This window comes from Macrotis lagotis, chromosome 8 (genome assembly GCF_037893015.1).
Source record: "Macrotis lagotis isolate mMagLag1 chromosome 8, bilby.v1.9.chrom.fasta, whole genome shotgun sequence".
NCBI classification, from domain to species: domain Eukaryota; kingdom Metazoa; phylum Chordata; class Mammalia; order Peramelemorphia; family Peramelidae; genus Macrotis; species Macrotis lagotis.
The window spans coordinates 197072189-197088640 of record NC_133665.1 but is presented as its reverse complement, the minus strand read 5'-3'; the positions used below and the strand labels follow the sequence as shown (position 1 = coordinate 197088640).

The following is a 16452-nucleotide window of genomic DNA, read 5'->3' as shown; positions in this document are numbered from 1 at the left end:
ATACCCTCTGCCACCAGACTGGGAAAGGGAGTGGATTCAGTCATTTCACTCTCTGCTGCCACTGGTTAGATGCTTGAGGGGATTTCTATTTCCAACTAAACAAGTCCAGGTTCTTAGCTGACTCGGGAGAAAGGAGAGGTTTGGTCAAGAATGCCAAGTCAAGGCCTCTCTCTTATCAATGCAAACATTCCACATGGGCCAGAACTATTGAAACTTCAAAAGCGGTAGGGAATGTGGCTGAACTGATGGGACTGTCTCTGCAACCTACCTAGGGTTCCTCTTGGGAACCCTCCATTTGGTGGAGGGACCCAGGTCAGCCTTCCCCCCCCTCCTACTCTCCTCCCAACTTCTGGCCCCACTGGGGCTACCTAGCCCTCTGTTGACTTGCTTGCACAGAGAGAGAGAGAGAGAGACAGAGACAGAGACAGAGACAGAGAGAGACAGAGAGACAGAGTGACAGAGACAGAGAGAGACAAAGAAACAGAGAGAGACAGAGAGACAGAGTGACAGAGACAGAGAGAGACAAAGAAACAGAGAGAGACAGAGAGACAGAGTGACAGAGACAGAGACAGAGAGAGACAAAGAAGCAGAGAGAGACAGAGAGACAGAGTGACAGAGACAGAGAGAGACAGAGAGACAGAGAGACAGAGACAGAGACAGAGAGAGACAGAGAGACAGAGTGACAGAGACAGAGACAGAGAGAGACAAAGAAGCAGAGAGAGACAGAGAGACAGAGTGACAGAGACAGAGAGAGACAGAGAGACAGAGACAGAGACAGAGAGAGACAGAGAGACAAAGAAACAGAGAGAGACAGAGAGACAGAGTGACAGAGACAGAGAGAGACAGAGAGACAGAGAGACAGAGACAGAGACAGAGAAAGACAGAGAGAGAGAAACAGAGAGAGACAGAGTGACAGAGACAGAGAGAGAGAGAGAGAGACAGAGAGAGACAGAGAGACAGAGAGACAGAGACAGAGACAGAGAGAGACAGAGAGACAGAGTGACAGAGACAGAGACAGAGAGAGACAAAGAAGCAGAGAGAGACAGAGAGACAGAGTGACAGAGACAGAGAGAGAGACAGAGACAGAGAGAGAGACAGAGACAGAGAGACAGAGAGAGAGACAGAGACAGAGAGAGACAGAGACAGAGAGAGAGACAGAGACAGAGAGAGACAGAGACAGAGAGAGACAGAGAGAGAGACAGAGAGAGACAGAGACAGAGAGACAGAGACAGAGAGAGAGAGACAGAGAGAGACAGAGAGACAGAGACAGAGAGAGACAGAGAGAGAGACAGAGACAGAGAGAGAGACAGAGACAGACAGAGAGACAGAGAGACAGAGACAGAGAAGAAGGACCCAAGGCAGACGGTCTCCTGACTCCCAGATCGTAGCTCTTGCCAGGACCCCACAAGCGCCCAGGATAACGTGTTCTCCTCCTGCCCCCCCCCCCGCCCCACGAACTGAAGGGGCCCAAGGGAGCCCCCCACCCCGAGACCTGCGCCCGGAAAAGCCCCAAGCAGCTCAACAGTGGTTTTGCGCCGCAGGTGCCGTGTGGCCGGACACCCCGGGGCCCCCTCACTGCGACCTCAAGGGAATGGAGCCCCCAGCCAGCCCGGCCCGGGAGGCTGAGGGGGTTCCAGCGCGGCTGCGGGGCCTCCCAGCCCGGGGGGCTGCTTCCTGGGGGGCGCTACCTTCCTCAGGGCTGCCCGCAGGGCCCGGTGCTCCTCGCCGTAGCGCAGCGGGTCGGCGCTGCCGGGGCAGCGGGGGGCCCGGGCGGCGCCGGAGCAGGGGCGGCGGCCGGGGGGCGCCCTGGGGATCCCCAGCCCGAGAGCCCGCGCAGCGCAGCAGCGAGCCATGAGGAGCGGCCAAAGGAGAACGGGGAGCCGGGGAGGAGCCCCGAGAGGCACGGGGAGGCGGGGAGGAACCACCCCGGACTGGAGGCGGGGGGTGGGTGCAGGGGCCCGGCCCCTGGCACACAGCTCCCTCCAGGCAACTCCTCCTTGGTCAAAGGGCATCGCCCCACCCCGCCCCAGGGCCCCAGGAAGAGCCCTGGCTGTGTGCCCCCCGCCCACCCCCCCAGTTCGCGGAGAGGAAGGGACGGAGGAGTGAAAAGGGGAGGGGGGAGAGAGAGAGAGAGAGAGAGAGAGAGAGAGAGAGAGAGAGCTTTATTGAGGACAAAGAGGAGTGGGGGCGGGGGCGGGGGCGGGGGGCGGGCTCATGGTGCTGGGCCTCCGCGGGCAGCCAGTGCCAGCGGCTCAGGAGATGGCACAGCCGGCCTTCTCCTTGTAGGGGTTCTTCTCCTCCGGGATGCCCTTCACCAGCGGGTCCTCCCCACAGCGAGCCTCGATGTATTTCTTGATTTCTTCGGAACACTTGGACACCTGGAAGCAGAGGAGAGGGTGTCTGGGCGCGGGGGGACCTGCCCACCCTCCGGGTGCCTACCCACCCTCCGAGCGCCCTGCCCAGCGGGCTCTGAACTCCCTTTGGCCACAGACAGCCGGTGCCAGCATACAGCTTCTGGACTTGACTGGCCCTTCAGTGGGTCGGAGACTCAGAACCTTCTCCTGCAGGAGCAGCTCAAATGTCCAACTCCCGTGAGAAAGGAGTGGGAGCTGCTCCCTGGCACTGGCACCTCAATCCCTTTGCTTCCCCTACCATGTCTGATAGAGCACTGGCCTTGGAGTCAAAGGGACGGGAGTTCGAATCCAGCCTCAGACACTTGACAGTTACTGGCTGGGTGGCCTTGGGCAAGTCACTTCATGTTTATTGCCTCACATCCAGGGCCATTTCCAGTCCTCTGAATTCCTATCTGGCTACTGGACCCAGAGGGCTCTGGAGGAGAAAGTGAGGAGGGGAACTTAGCACAGCACACCCCTCCACCCACCCCCACCCCCGCTCATGTGCTTTTCATGACATCCTCTTTCCCTTGGTCTTCTTCAAGAACCAAGGACAAGGGGCAGCTAGGTGGTGCAGTGGATAAAGCACTGGCCCTGGAGTCAGGAGTACCTGGGTTCAAATCCAGTCTCAGACAATAATTACCTAGCTGTGTGGCTTGGGCAAGCCACTTAACCCCGTTTGCTTTGCAAAACAAAACAAACAAAGAAAAAAAAAGGACAAACGTCCAGAGGCATTTCTTGCCAGAGATATGGGAGAGATTTGCCCTTTCCTTCTGCAGCTCATTTCACAGATGAGGAAACTGAGACAGACAGGGTGAAGTAATTTGCCAGGGTCCCACAGCTAGTCAGTGGCAAAGGCCAGATTTGAACTCAGGAAGAGGAATCTCCCTGACTCCAGCCCAGGCTCGCCATCCACTGGACCAGTTAGGATTTGTTAGGAATTGCTCAAACCTGGAAAAGCAAGTGTTCTGCTATACTGTATTCAGTTGAGCAAATGGGAAAATCTGAGATTAGAGCATGGACCATGGGCTATTTCCTGCTGCCTGTCAGAAACGAAGGGCCCCGTGCAGCCCCAAAGGCAGCCGGCCTCCGAGGACCCTAACAGGGCCTCCACTGGTTCTCTGCTCTTCTTCCCATCAGACACTCCTACCCACTACTCCAGTCTCTGTCTTCTTCAAAGGCTTGGAGACCACCCTCATGTCCAATCTTAAGTGTCTGTTCTCCAGCCTAAATAACCCAGTTTCTCCCACCAGCCTTGAGGCTCTTCGCTGGTCACCCACCCCTAGACACTCTCCAGCTTCTTAATGTCCTCTCTAAAATGTAATGCCCAGAGAGAGAAGATTGGGCACCAGACCTGTAATTTCACCGGTATAGGGAATTTCTGGGGGAGGAAAGTCTCTCTACCAGAGGCACAGTCACTTGCCTAAGGTCATACATCCAGATATGACTGAGACTTGAACTTGCAAAGACATAAATGTGTAAAGCCCTTAGTCCATATTTGATGTTGAATAAACCATTGTTCCCTTCCTTCCTGACTGGGAGGCAGGCTCCTTAACCACCATGCTACACTACCTCCAGCTGAACACAGAATTGCAAATGTAGTCTGACCAGAGCAGATGAAAGTAGATCTCTTTCCACCCAGTCTCTGGCTGGTCTCCCAGAATTGCCTCATCTTGTCTGGTCTTGGGCTCACCATACTGATTCCTGGTCATCACTAACCCTTGATTTCCAAGTCCATTAATCACCTCCAGAGGAAAAGGAATGGAGTAGTTACAATCTTCCCTTTTGGAGGTTTGCTTTCATTGATGAGGTTCTGATTCCAGAGTTAGGCATGATCCACATTCTCTAATGTAGCTCCCTCAGGACCCAAGAGGAGGACATTATCCAGAATCCTGCTATGGGGCAGATAGTCTGAGCCATGCTATGGAGTTTGCTCTTTGAAAGCTAAATGTCTCCCCATTTGAGCTCTGGCACCAAGATAAAATATATACAGTCTGAACCCTCAAGAAGCTTACAGTCTAACAGTAAAGATGAAACTTGTAAAGAGACTTGAACAAATAGGCTTAGAGATGGAGACAGTAATAAGGTGTCCTGACAGATTCAAGGAGGCAGGAATTACATCAAACTGAAGGACTGGGAAAGTTTCATAGAAGAGGCAGCATCTGTGCTGATCCATCAGAAGAATGACTTGGATAAGTGTGATGGTAGGAGCAATGGCTGGAAAATCTAACCTAAGAGAGCCTTGAATGCCAGGATGAGTTTGCATGTTAATCAAGTAAAAAAATAAATAAATGGGAAGCTACCAAAGACAGTCAGTGAGATCAAACCTGTCCCTTGAAAAAGTTGTTAATTAAAGGGGGCTAAAGAATGACTTGGAAAGGAAAGACAGAGAAGGCAGAGTGGCCAACGAGGCTGTAGTGGCTCTCACAATATCACAGGGGAGAGGAGATGGGGGCCTAAATTGTATAGGTGACCATGGAGTAGAGAGAAAGATCAACAAGAGTCAAGGGATGGCATAGGCTCGGGATTGACCAGACCTCCTTGAGTGAGGGAGATGAAGGAGGATCTCCTCAAAAAAAAAAAACCCTGGGCTTTCAGTGGAAAGCCATGAGAATAGCTGATTCCTTGGGGAGAGGGATCTACTTTGAAAGAGGCCATTTTAGGGACATGGGGATTGAGGACTATGTAGGCTGGGAGAAGAAGGGCAGACATGGAAAGGAGAGCTCATCTCCCCAGACATGACATTTGAAACTGTGACAGAAGACGCAAATCAAAAAGGAGAGAATGTAGAAACTGAGAACAGAGGATGAAGTTAGAGGGGCATCTGCACTGAGGAGATGGAAGAATGAAAAGAAATAGCAAAAAAGCCCAAAGAAGACCATTCATAGAGGAGGATGGAAGCAAAAACAAAAGCAAACCGTGAGGGTGGAACAAGATCACTGGCTGTTCTCAGGAGCCCTGACTGTCACGCCTGAGGGAGCCAGGCTCCTTATTTATCAATAAAAGCTATTGGAATAGATGATCTTTGGGATTCTTTCCAACTCTGCTATCACAGTGCACAATGAGACAGAGATGGAGACAGGGACGAGAGAGAGAGAGAGAGAGAGAGAGAGAGAGAGAGAGAGAGAGAGAGAGAGATTGATTGTTGCAAAGCATCTCCCTCATTCTCTTGGAAAAGAAAACATCACAGGAAGCATCATTGACTTTTTGGGTGTTTCAGGAAGCTGGAAGATGGCTCGGATCTCTTGGACAGTGTGACTTTCCCAAAAGACAGGTCTTTGGCAAAAATAAAGCCCTAAGCTTCATCCTGGAACCCTCTATAAACAGGAGTTGTGTCCAGGTGCAGCCCAAAGCCAGATCTGATCCAAAGGACACCAAGTCTGCAGGCCTTAGTCTCCCTAACTTCACTGGAATTTAGAGCTGATGAAGCTCTTTCCTTGTGCTAAGGACTGAGTTAGGCCCTGGGGACAAAGACAAAGCTAAAACAACCTTTGCCTTTCAGGAAGGGGGAAGGGACAGGAAGGAAAGAGAAGGAAGGTCGGATCTCCCACAAACCTCTAAATCCAAAATGAGGACTATTAAGTAAGGGAGACTTGGATGTGCAGAAGGCCACCTGCCAGCCTTCTCAGTCAGTTCCAGAAGACTCCCATGGGCAACTGGAAGTCCACCAACCCTCCCTAATGCTGTTTCCTTTGGTAGAGAAAATCTTGGTGTCAGCACAGTCCCATGGGCTCCGCTTCCCTTTTGGCTCCCTGGGCTAGAATCCCTCCTCCGCTCCCATTAATGAATGAAGAAAATCATTTATTTGATGTTAAGAAATGTTTGTTTGTTGAGAGATTAAGGGGAGAAGGGTTAGTTCCTCACAGGACTCTTGCTAGGAGGGGATTTGGCTATTCCTGCCTTGGGACCACGTCCCTGAAGTTGGGCCTGGAACCTCTCCCCCATCCATTCCTCCATATACCAGGAGGAAGGGAACCTGCCAGAGGTGGGAGGTGTGGAGCAGAGGAGCCTAGAGCTGCCATAGGGCTGGGAGGTTTAGGAAGCAAACCTGAGGCCATCTCTTGGGGAGATCATCCAAGGGGGCTGCATCTAGAGGGGGTCTCTGCCAAGCCAACAAGGTGAGGGGGAGGGGGCCTCCAAGTTTCCCCGTGTTTCTTCTACAACCCCCCTGGGAACAAAGAGCTTCCGACCCCTCTCTCAGCTGGTACATGTGCCCCCTGAGCCCTCTGTGACGCTCCCCTCGCAGAGGGGCTCACCTGCTGCCTCTGCAGCTTGGCCTCCTTGCGGAGCTGTGCCACCTCCAGCTTCAGCTTGTCCTTCTCCGACAAGTCCTCGACGTGAACCGCGGGCATCTTCCCTCTGGAGGGGTGAGAAGGGGCCTTGAGCCTCCCCCAGCCCCCCGGACACCCAGCCATCCCGGCCCCCGGCCTCGGAGCTCTGGCCAGCTGGGGCTGCGGCCGTCGGGGCCAGCTCCTCCTGCTCAGGGCCTGAGGGCCTGGAGATGCCCCATCGTCGGTCCTTCCCGCTGAGCCTCCACCCCAGTCCCGATTCTCAGACACCCCTCGGGGGCTCCGGGCTCTGGAAGACCCGGCCCCCACTGGGTCTCTTCACAACTCGTCCGATCCCCCTCCCCCAGTTTCTCAGCTCTTCACGGTCCCAGATTCCCCACGCCAGGACCTGGCACGACTTCCACCAAGGCTTAGGATACCCCCCCACTCCAGACCTTCCCACGCCGACCTCCCGCTCCTTGAACCCCGTTCTCTTCCGCCTTCCCCCGCTGCGTCCACTCTGGCCTCTGGATGACCGACCCCAACACCTTTAACAAGGGAAGAAATCCCGACAGGCAGCCTAGAGAGGGACAGGGACTTGCCTGAGGTCCCCCAATCAGCACCGTCACGATTCGAACCCAGGACTTCGGTGGCCCGCGCCAGCGCTCTGCCTACTGCACTGGGCTCCTAGATGGCCGGGCCCCAGAGCAGGGAGGCGGGTCCGAAGGGAAGCAGGTCAGAGGGCTGGGGCCGGGCTTCTGGTTTTTAAAAAGTCATATCCGGGCTTTGTGTGTGAATCGAGGAAGAGGATGCGCCTGGCTCTTGGGGAACCCTGGCTCCCTATCAGCCGTCCTCTCCCCACCCCCAGCCCGCCGCCGAGTCTGGGCTCCCTGGAGCAGGGGATGGAAGGCAGCTGAGGAGGGGAGGTTGGGGCTGGGAGTAAGCTGCCAGGGCAGAGCCCCTCCGGTTGGTTTGCCAGGGCCCTGGCATCAGCCTGTGGAACGGAGGTTGCCAGGGCACTCAGGGCACCCCATAAACTACCTAATGATTAGGGAGAAGTGGGGGGAGCAATAAAGAGCAACAAAAACTGGCCATTGTAGAGAGAGAGACCCTAAAGATGAGACTACTGACTCATTTGATGCTCAAAATGACCTAGTGGGAATATCAGTCAGGTATCATGATGCCTTTTTTAATTTGGGGAAACTGAGTCACAGAGAAATGACACGTTTGAGGTAGAATGTGATCATGGGTCACCCTGATCCCAGGACTCCTCCAGCACTCACACACACACACACACACACACACACACACACACACACACACACACAGATATAGACACAGAGACACATACAGGCACAGATACATAGACACAGACACACACAGACACAGACACAGACTGATACACAGACACACAGACACACACAAAGACAAACAAACAGACACAAGCCTCCTGGGGCTGGTTTGATGGTTTTTTGTGTGTGGCACACCTGTCTATTTAGCAGAGCTAAATAGAAACTGTTGAATTCTAAACTTAAATAAAATGAGCATTTCCATAGACAAGTGGAACAGGAAGAGAAACTTCTGGGGGCCACTGTGGACCTCTCCTCTCCAGTTCACCTTTCTTTGTGGGTCTCTGAGAAGTCCAACTATAGCTTTGCAAGCAGACTTGCTAGACTGTCTGTCTGTCTGACCTGGCTTCTCTGGGTTTTTTTATAAAACCCTCACCTTTCTTTTTAAAATCTCATCTTGATTGATTCCTGCTCTCTCAACGTTCACCTTTGGGGGGGGGGGGGAGTAAAAAGGAAAAAGAAAGTCCTTGTACCAAATGTGCAGGTGGATTAGAACTGTCTTACCTTGGCTTCATCCTCGTGTGGACAGCTCCTTCTGCTTCTGGAGCCCATCACCTCTGGGTCAGGAGGGGGAGCAGAATGCTTCATTATCAGGGTTGGTGCAAAAGCACCGGGTAAACCCTGGAAGCGACCTTAACTATCAAGGACCAGCCCAGCCGGGGCAGACATGGTTGAGGGAGATTAGTGGCTCCTTCGGTCCCCAAACTCCTCTGATCTTCAAATCCCCTTCCCTGGAGTCTACAAACACTCCCAGGTCTCCTCCAGTTTGAAAGCCCCTTCCCTAGGCCCTGCCACGCCCCCAAGCTGCTGTACACTAGCTTTCCTTCCTTTCAGTCAACCTTGGAATTTCCCTTCCCTTCCTCCTCAACCCATGACTTCCAACTGGGCCCCTGGACTGGAACTGCTGTTCCTAAGGTTCCCATTGATAATTCAATGGCCAAATAAGACAGTCTTGGCTCCATCCTTATCTTTCTGGATCTACAGCCTTCAGTATTTTTTTCTGGATCCACTCTTTTCTCTGGGTTTCCATGACTCTGCTTGCCCTTTCCTGAATGTCCTTCCTGTCCAGGTCTTTCCTCTTGGTGCCACTTTATGAATCATCACTCACAGTCTGGCCCCTATGAGTGGGAGAACCCCAAGACTTAAACTTTGATCTTTCCTTCCACAACTCTTTACCCTATTTCTTGGTGATCTCATCAACTCCCATGGATGAGCCCCACATGGAACAATCAAGTCCCAGGCTCTCTCCTGAGCTCCTGCTATCATGGGCTACCTTGAGGACATTTTGAAATGGATGTCCTATAGGTATCTTAAATTCAACAAGCCTAAAATAGAACTCATTGACTCCTGCCTTAAACCCACCCTTCCCAACCAACCAGTTTTTATCATATGCCTCCAGAAGAATCTCAGCTCCATGAGGAAGAAAACTACTTTTGTTTTCTTTGTTTCTCCAACAGCTCAAGGGATTAGATGGGGTTGGGTTGTATGACAGTTCTTATCACACACAGGATGGGTTTGTGGGTCTAGTGGTTAGGGAAAGATGAAGACCCCACTCTATCAGAAAAGACATCTAGAAGCACATATACTTGGACTCTGAACCCAATGGGTGAGAGTGCCTTCTGAGCTCCTATTGGTTTGCTCAGCTACAGTCAAACACATTATGCCTTGACCCCAACAGAGCAATGTCACTTTGGTCCTCTTCCAGAATGAAAGACAACCAATCAACCCTATAATCACTCGAATAATTAACCAATTAACAAGTATTACTTAATGTGCCAAGTAATTCAGATCAATTGAACAAATATTTAAAGAGATTTTCATGGGCTAGACACTGGAGATACCAAAACAGACATAGACCCTGCTCTCAAAACTAAGTGCAGAGAAGCAGGTGAGTACAGAAAGAACTGATACAGTGGAAGGACCAGGTTAGCCAAGGAGTCTCACAAAGGTGAGGGCATTGATGGGTCTTAATGAAGAAGAGGAAGCCAATCCAGATATGAAGAACCAAGTAATCCAAGTCAAGGAGATGTGAGAAGGGAGGACAAGAGCACAAGGGTGGGAAACAGACATGAAGATAAACAATGGGATGGAAGCTGGGAACAAAGGGAACTTTGTGCTTTATTCAGTGGGTTAGGTGAGCTCCCCAGAATGGAGGAGTTGTTCAGGCAGCTGCACAGAAGTGGGTTGGACAGAAGTGGAGGTGAGGCAGGGAGGCCAGTAGGAAGTTTGGTAATAACTGCCCCCCACTCCCTGCAGAGGTGATGAGGGCCTTCATTGGTCAGGTGGAACAGAGCTTGCTGCCACTGGAGTGATATGCATGTGAACTGGATTTGAGTGAGGGGGAAGTTGTACTAAGCCACCATCCTCACTTTCTCTTCCAGAGTCATCTGAGTCCAGTGGCCAGATATGAGGCTTTGGATGTGAGGAAGTATTAAGTGTCTGAGGCTGGATTTGAACTCCTGTCCACCTAGCTGTCCTGCCACTGGCATGCAAGGGAAGAGAAAAACTAGGAGAGACCTAGAAAGTGCAGATCCTCCCCTATGACTCAGAGGAAGACAGACAAGATTGGACACAGAGCTGAGGATTCCTGGGTTCAAATCCTGGACATTGCATTTGTTGAGGGGTGATCTTCTGCAGGAACTGCAGGGTGTGGGCTCAGGCTTTCAGACATTTTACAAGAAAAACAAATGAGAAAGAGAAGCAGAGACACAAGACAGAGACAGAGACAGAGACAGACCAAAATAAAAAAACAACATAGAGACCAGCCCCACATTCAGGTGCCCTGGGTCTGGGAATAGCTACATTCCTTCTTTCTTCTGATTTCCAAAGGAGCAAGCCCTGAGGACAACAGGAAGGAGTGGTTAGCAGCTGCTGGTTAGGCACAATGGCAGTGGCTTCATCTCCTTTTCCCAGGACATCATCATTTCCCATTGACATCATCCAACCCTCCCACTCTCTCCCTCTTAGTGTTTTGTCTAGCTCACAACCTTCCACCTTGCCCCTGAAGACCGCTGAGGAGCACATCTTGGCTAAGTTAGCTTTCCATAAGTTGTTCTTGAAGCCACTATCTTAGCCTTCTGTAATGGCTCTTTCTAATAATGTGATGGCTGTCCTTCATTCTGGAAGAAGATCATGATGTCAGGGAGGGGATGTGAGAACAAGCACATGAACTGGATTGGAATTGGTGGGGGGTGCGAAGTCACCAGCCTCACTTTCTTCTCCAGAGTCATCTAGCTTCAGGGAACAGATAGAAATTAGGACACCTGGAGAAGGCCCTGGCAATCAGGGTGAAGTGACTTGCCCAAGGTCACACAGTAAGTGTCTGGAGCTGGATTCGAATGCCTATCCTCCTGATTCTAAGGTCAGGGCTCCAACCACTGGACTATCTAACTGCCCAAGCTCCTTCTTTTTCTAGATGTCCATCAAGCATCCCTTGATGAATTCATTATGGAATGTAACTAAACATCTCTCATTATTTTTATGAAAGGCTTTCTGGCCTAGACTTATGGACTCAGTTCTTTTACCTCTCCAACCTTAACATTTTCTTCCTTAATTCTGAAAAGAGAAAAAGCAGGGGACACAGCCTAAGGGCAGAAGAGCAGTGGTTGGGAGTTGAGGGGGTTGGGCTTATCTTCAAATCCCAGCCATTGAGTTGAACTTCTCAGAACCCTAGTTTCTTCAACTGCTGATGAAGGTCCCTTCTAACCATCCTGTGGCAATGGTGGATTGGGGGCTGTGTTCTGGGGGCTCAGATGGGGAGTAAGGTGGCTTCTTCGGCTCAGCTCAGTCTCTCCAGAGGAACTGAGGTGGAAAGAGTGGATGCTGGAGCCCCCAGTGAGTGGAATAAGAAAGGAGCAAACTGAAAGCCTGGACATCAGTTGGATTCCAGCTGGGCTCATGCCAGCCCCTGGGATCATGCCAGTTCCCTGGGGAGGCTGTGGGGCTTTCCTTTGCAAGAAGGAGATAGAATCCCACATACGTGGGAAAAGTCTAAGAGAGACAGCATGGGGAGGGGGTGTCTTCCTTGGGAAGGATGCATCAAAACTCATACAGTCTTAAACAAAGATTTCAATGATCAGCCAACACCAGAATATTCACTGAGTCCCCCAAAAGCCTGAGAGAGAGACAGACAGATCAGCCAATTCAATGAATCACCTCCAATCTTTATTTAAAGGGAATCTGTAGAGTCTAAGGACTGGGAGAAGAGGAATGACAGCCTCGCTGACCACCAAGGGTCTGCACTTTCTCCTAAGCCTGGAACAGCACCCCTGCAGGAAATGGGAAGCCTGGGAGTTTGGTGCCTGGACCCTTCATTCTGGTCTCTTACAGAAAAGGAAATTTAAGCTAATTTTAAAGCATTTTGTTCATTCCATGTTCCTCGATGCTCCAAGACCTTCAAGAAATGACGCAGCCTCCCTTGAGCTCCTTGAAGGGGTTCTTGTCCTCAGGGATTCCCTTGACAAGAGGGTCTTCACCAGACCTCTCCTCGATGTAGTCCCTCACTTCTTCACAACATTTAGAAACCTTTGAAAAAAGAGAGGGTGGGAGAAGAGCTGTTGACGGATGAATGGATGCCTTGGGCCTAGTGCACAGAACACCCCAAAGACAGATCATACTGGAGGCATGTTCAGCTCTTAAATCCTCCCTCCCTTCCCCAACTTTTCTTAATCTCCAACCCTCTGGGAGGCTTCAGCTTGGCTGCTGTCCCTCCCTGCCCTTCCAGGGCCTTGATTAATTTGATGCCGACCGAGAACAGCTCTCATTGGAAAAGCCCAAGATAGCCTGAAATAGGGGGTGCAGTCAGGAGCCATGGTCAGAGAAAATTAGATGAATATGGTTGGGGAGTACCCACCTCACAGAGGGGCCATAGGGAGAAGCCCCCAGGTAGCCGTCTGTGTCTGTCGTGGTGAGGGCAGTGATCAGGAGGGTGTGGAAGGCAGAACCGGGGGCTGCAAAGCATTGAGGAAGAGCCAGACTCGAAGAGGCCTTAAATACCCCAGAGGCCTGGGTGTGGGCTACATGGGGCAATGCCCAAGGATCAGGGCAGCAACTCTGCCTGGGACTGGGGGGCTAGACCTCAGACTTCCCAGAGAGAGAGAGAGAGAGAGAGAGAGAGAGAGAGAGTGTGTGTGTGTGTGTGTGTGTGTGTGTGTGTGTGTGTGTGTGTGTGTGTCTATTCTTATTCAAGGCCTAAACTTCCTGGGCCTAGAAGCAGTCAGCTAATGGGGGGACGATCAGAGGGGCTCCAGCAATGCTGAAACCTGGGTCTGCTCCCCTCGCTCTGCTCTCCCAGCTGCTGGCCCCTTCGGATCAAGGATGCTTATTTGGAAGCCCCCACATATTAGGCATCCCATCCCAATTCAGACCTCATGTCCTCAGGCCCCACTCCGGGGGTCAGGGGTAGCTTTACCTAGGCAGGTGGGCCAGTACAGAATCCGCTTGAAGGCCTAGCTGCTTCACACAGCTTCCGTCGTCATCAACTAAGACTGCTTTCTCCCCTCTGATGCAGAGGGTGGGCAGAAAATGGTGTCCCTCCCATGAACAAACCCGGGATCCCCATAAGTTGTGCCCTTGAAAGGAGATGCCTTATGAAGGGAAAAGAAATATGGATGCATGTGTGAGTCTGGTGTGTGTGTGTGTGTGTGACATGTGTATCTTGTGTGAGAGTGTGATGTACGTCTGCTGTGTACTGTGCAAGTGTGTGGTATGTTTGTATGTGTGTGATTGTGTTGAACATGGACCCAGTGTGTGTTTCATAGACGTGTGAATAGACAGCATGTGTTCTAGTGTGGAATGTAAGAGGATACATGTGGGGGGCTGAGCATGTGTGTGAGTGTGAATGTGTGTGGTGTTGTGTAGCTCAAGTTCCAAGGGCCTCATGCCTCCCTCAGCTGGGCCATCTTGAGCCCTTCTTGGCACTGTCCTCCCAACAACTCAGCCCACACACAGGCTTGTTCCACCATCATGGAAGCCTTCCACTTCAACACCAGGCCAAACTCAGGTTTCAGACCTTAGAATGGAGCAAGGGCTGCCATGTCCAGATGCATGGACCAGACTATGGTGGCAGGCTGTCCTCAGCCCAGGGTCCATGCTGGGGAGACCACTGGGGCAGTCTGGGGAGCTGGATAAGGATCCCGAGGTGAAGGGATTCAGTAAGAGAGTCCCTGCATGTGGGGGGCACAGCTTTGGGGGATGCATTGCAAAGGAGGGAAGGAGAGAGGGACACATGTCCTGCCAGTGGACAGGAGAGAGGGAAACCTGAAGGAAGCAAATCTTTGGACCTGGTCCTGCCAGGCTCTGCTGCTTCCTCAGACCCTGACTCTGAGCCTGTTTTCTCATCTGCAATGGTGTCAAAGACTAGAAAGGGAGGAGGGGGCTGCTTAAGAAGGGCTTTAAACCCTAAATGGAACATTTTGCATTTGTTCCTGGAGGTGATGGGGAGGCCCTGAGTTTATTGGATAGGGGTGGCATGGTAAGATTTTCCCTTTAGGAAGCTCCCTTTGGCAGCCAATGGAGAATGGACTGAAGCAGGGAGAGGTGGGCACAGCAGGCAGATCCCCCCCTCCAGTAGTGATGGTCATAGTTCAGCAGGATAGTGCAGAGGAGTTCCAGAGTGCGGATGCCCCAGAAACCCTTTCTCATCATCTCTGGCTGATATAAGCCTTTATTTCTAGCCAAGGCTGCAGAACAATTCTCTGCCAACACTGTCTTTCTCTTTCTGACATCAAAATGGGTTTGCATTTCCTGGAGCCCATACCCCACACTGCTGGAAGGTGGGGGAGTGAGTATACTGGCCTTGGATCACAGCCTCAAAGTCAAGAGGGACCCTTAACTACATTAGGAGGGGTTCTCTGGGATACTCAGGCGGCAAGATCCCCTTTACCTTGGGGGAAGGGCTTCTTCTGCCCTTTGGTTCTCTGAGATCATTGGACAAAGCTTTGAGGTCTGGGTGGAGTTGTGCCCACAGAGAGCACAGGGGTCATATTGCTGCTTCTGCTTTCAAAAAAGCATCCTGGCCCTTTTTACCTTGATGGTGGGAACATGCAAAGTGACCCAAAAGCAACAGCAAGCAGGCGATGGGGGCGAAGCCTGTGCCATTGAGGAAGACTCACAAGTGGAGACACCAGCAGAGCAGGTTACTGAGTGAGGTCAGAACAAGTTGTGGCAGACACTGGGTCCCCAGAGAAAGCCAGAACTCAGAGAGCTTAGTCGCTGTCTGGTGAGAGCAGACTGAAGGACTGTAGGACCAGGAGGCTGGAGGAGGTCCAGGCCTCAGGGAAGGATTTAAGGGGGTGAGAATAGTCCAAGGTTGGGGGAGGGGGACACGCCCTGCCCTAGGTCCATCAAGAGTTGAAATTAAACCAAAAGGTCGACTTTTCACCTCTACTGCCCTGCAAGGTCCAAGAGAGAAGGTAGGCCCCCCCACCCACCCACCCCAAGGATAAATCCCAGCCTCCATCTGCTGGCCAGGCCATTACCCAGGTTTGGTGGAATCATGCTTGATCTGGGTTGTAAATGAAGGTGAAGCTGATAGAGTAGAACCAAAATCCCTCTTTTCCCTTCCTTCCCTTGGGCAGGGAGCCTCCAGGAGGAGCTGCCCACTAACTGAGCCTCTGTGTACCCTCTGGATGCCTGGGATGATGGATCTGGGATTTGGAGACTCTGGGTGATTTTTAGAGGCCCTAAGGCAAAGTAGCAAGTAGAGAGCCAGTCTCTGAGCTACAAAGACCTGCCTCTGATGAGCACTGCCACTGGGGTTCCTGGATGGTCATCCAAGACCTGGGGGTGGGAAGAGGGGGAACCAGGATTGCTGGGTCTAACAGCCTGGCAGGCAGGTAAAGAATATAAGGATATGCCCATAGTGCAGGTAACAAAATGGGGCCTCCGGGCCAGCCTTCACTTCAGGGCTTGAGTTCGTCCCTCTGTACTGCCTCTAAAGTCTCTGACCAGGCAGTTCCTGCAGAGGAGAGCAGCTTCACAGTGGCCTGGGCCTGGGCCTGAGCCTGGGCCTGGTCCACCTGGCCTGGAGCCTCTCCCTCTCCCCAGGCTAGCCTAAGCTCATCCTCAATTGGCTCTCCCCGGGTTGTCACTTCCAAGACTGAACTAGCCAGGCCTCACCTGCCCAGACCTGGTCCAGACATCCTAGAGTGACCACTCACCACCATCCTTTCCAGTGTCACTTCTTTCTTTAACTGGTCCACTTCCATCTTCAGTTTGTCCTTCTCTGTCAGGTCTTCAATATTGATCACTGGCATGTTGGCCCCAGGCTGGCCCTCCTACCAGAGCCCCACCTGTCTCTTCTTGCCAAGGCTTGCTCTGCCTCAGTCTACCCACCCCTCACCCGCTCACCAGGCCTGGCTCTTGCCCCTCCTGCTGGCCTGTCCAACCCCAGGGTTTTATAGCAATTGGACATAATCTCTGCTAATGTGATTAAGCCCAGGG

The 16452-nt window shown here is 52.1% G+C and overlaps 3 protein-coding genes across 3 annotated transcripts in view; all 3 read right to left on the bottom strand.

Annotated features, from left to right (window-relative positions):
• LOC141496705 (putative acyl-CoA dehydrogenase 6) overlaps positions 1–1881 on the bottom strand; it is a 33762-nt gene extending 31881 nt beyond the window's left edge. Inside the window, exon 1 of the mRNA XM_074199370.1 lies at positions 1689–1881. Coding sequence (XP_074055471.1) covers positions 1689–1853 — 165 coding nt within the window. The 5' untranslated portion in view covers positions 1854–1881. The remainder of the gene's footprint in view (positions 1–1688) is intronic.
• A 296-nt stretch (positions 1882–2177) lies between these two features.
• On the bottom strand, positions 2178–7393 carry LOC141495117 (guanine nucleotide-binding protein G(I)/G(S)/G(O) subunit gamma-11-like). Its single transcript, XM_074196112.1, has 3 exons — positions 7264–7393; positions 6650–6752; positions 2178–2378 (listed from the first exon to the last, which is right to left on the bottom strand). The coding sequence occupies exons 2-3, from the start codon at positions 6743–6745 to the stop codon at positions 2253–2255; spliced, it is 222 nt and encodes a 73-aa protein (XP_074052213.1). The 5' UTR covers positions 6746–6752; positions 7264–7393; the 3' UTR covers positions 2178–2252.
• Positions 7394–12232: 4839 nt separating this feature from the next.
• Positions 12233–16452, bottom strand: GNGT1 (G protein subunit gamma transducin 1). Its single transcript, XM_074196111.1, has 2 exons — positions 16170–16452; positions 12233–12534 (listed from the first exon to the last, which is right to left on the bottom strand). Exons 1-2 carry the CDS (start codon positions 16263–16265, stop codon positions 12406–12408), a joined length of 225 nt encoding a protein of 74 aa, XP_074052212.1. The 5' UTR covers positions 16266–16452; the 3' UTR covers positions 12233–12405.

What these genes read in the sequence shown, in the direction of transcription:
- LOC141495117 (XM_074196112.1), bottom strand. Translation starts at nt 6,745, where the DNA reads ATGCCCGCGGTTCACGTCGAGGACTTGTCGGAGAAGGACAAGCTGAAG. An exon ending in CCAAGCTGCAGAGGCAGCAG is followed by an intron (nt 2,379 to 6,649) that starts GTGAGCCCCTCT and finishes CTCTGCTTCCAG; the next exon opens with GTGTCCAAGTGTTCCGAAGA.
- GNGT1 (XM_074196111.1), bottom strand. Translation starts at nt 16,265, where the DNA reads ATGCCAGTGATCAATATTGAAGACCTGACAGAGAAGGACAAACTGAAG. An exon ending in TGACACTGGAAAGGATGGTG is followed by an intron (nt 12,535 to 16,169) that starts GTGAGTGGTCAC and finishes CTTTTTTCAAAG; the next exon opens with GTTTCTAAATGTTGTGAAGA.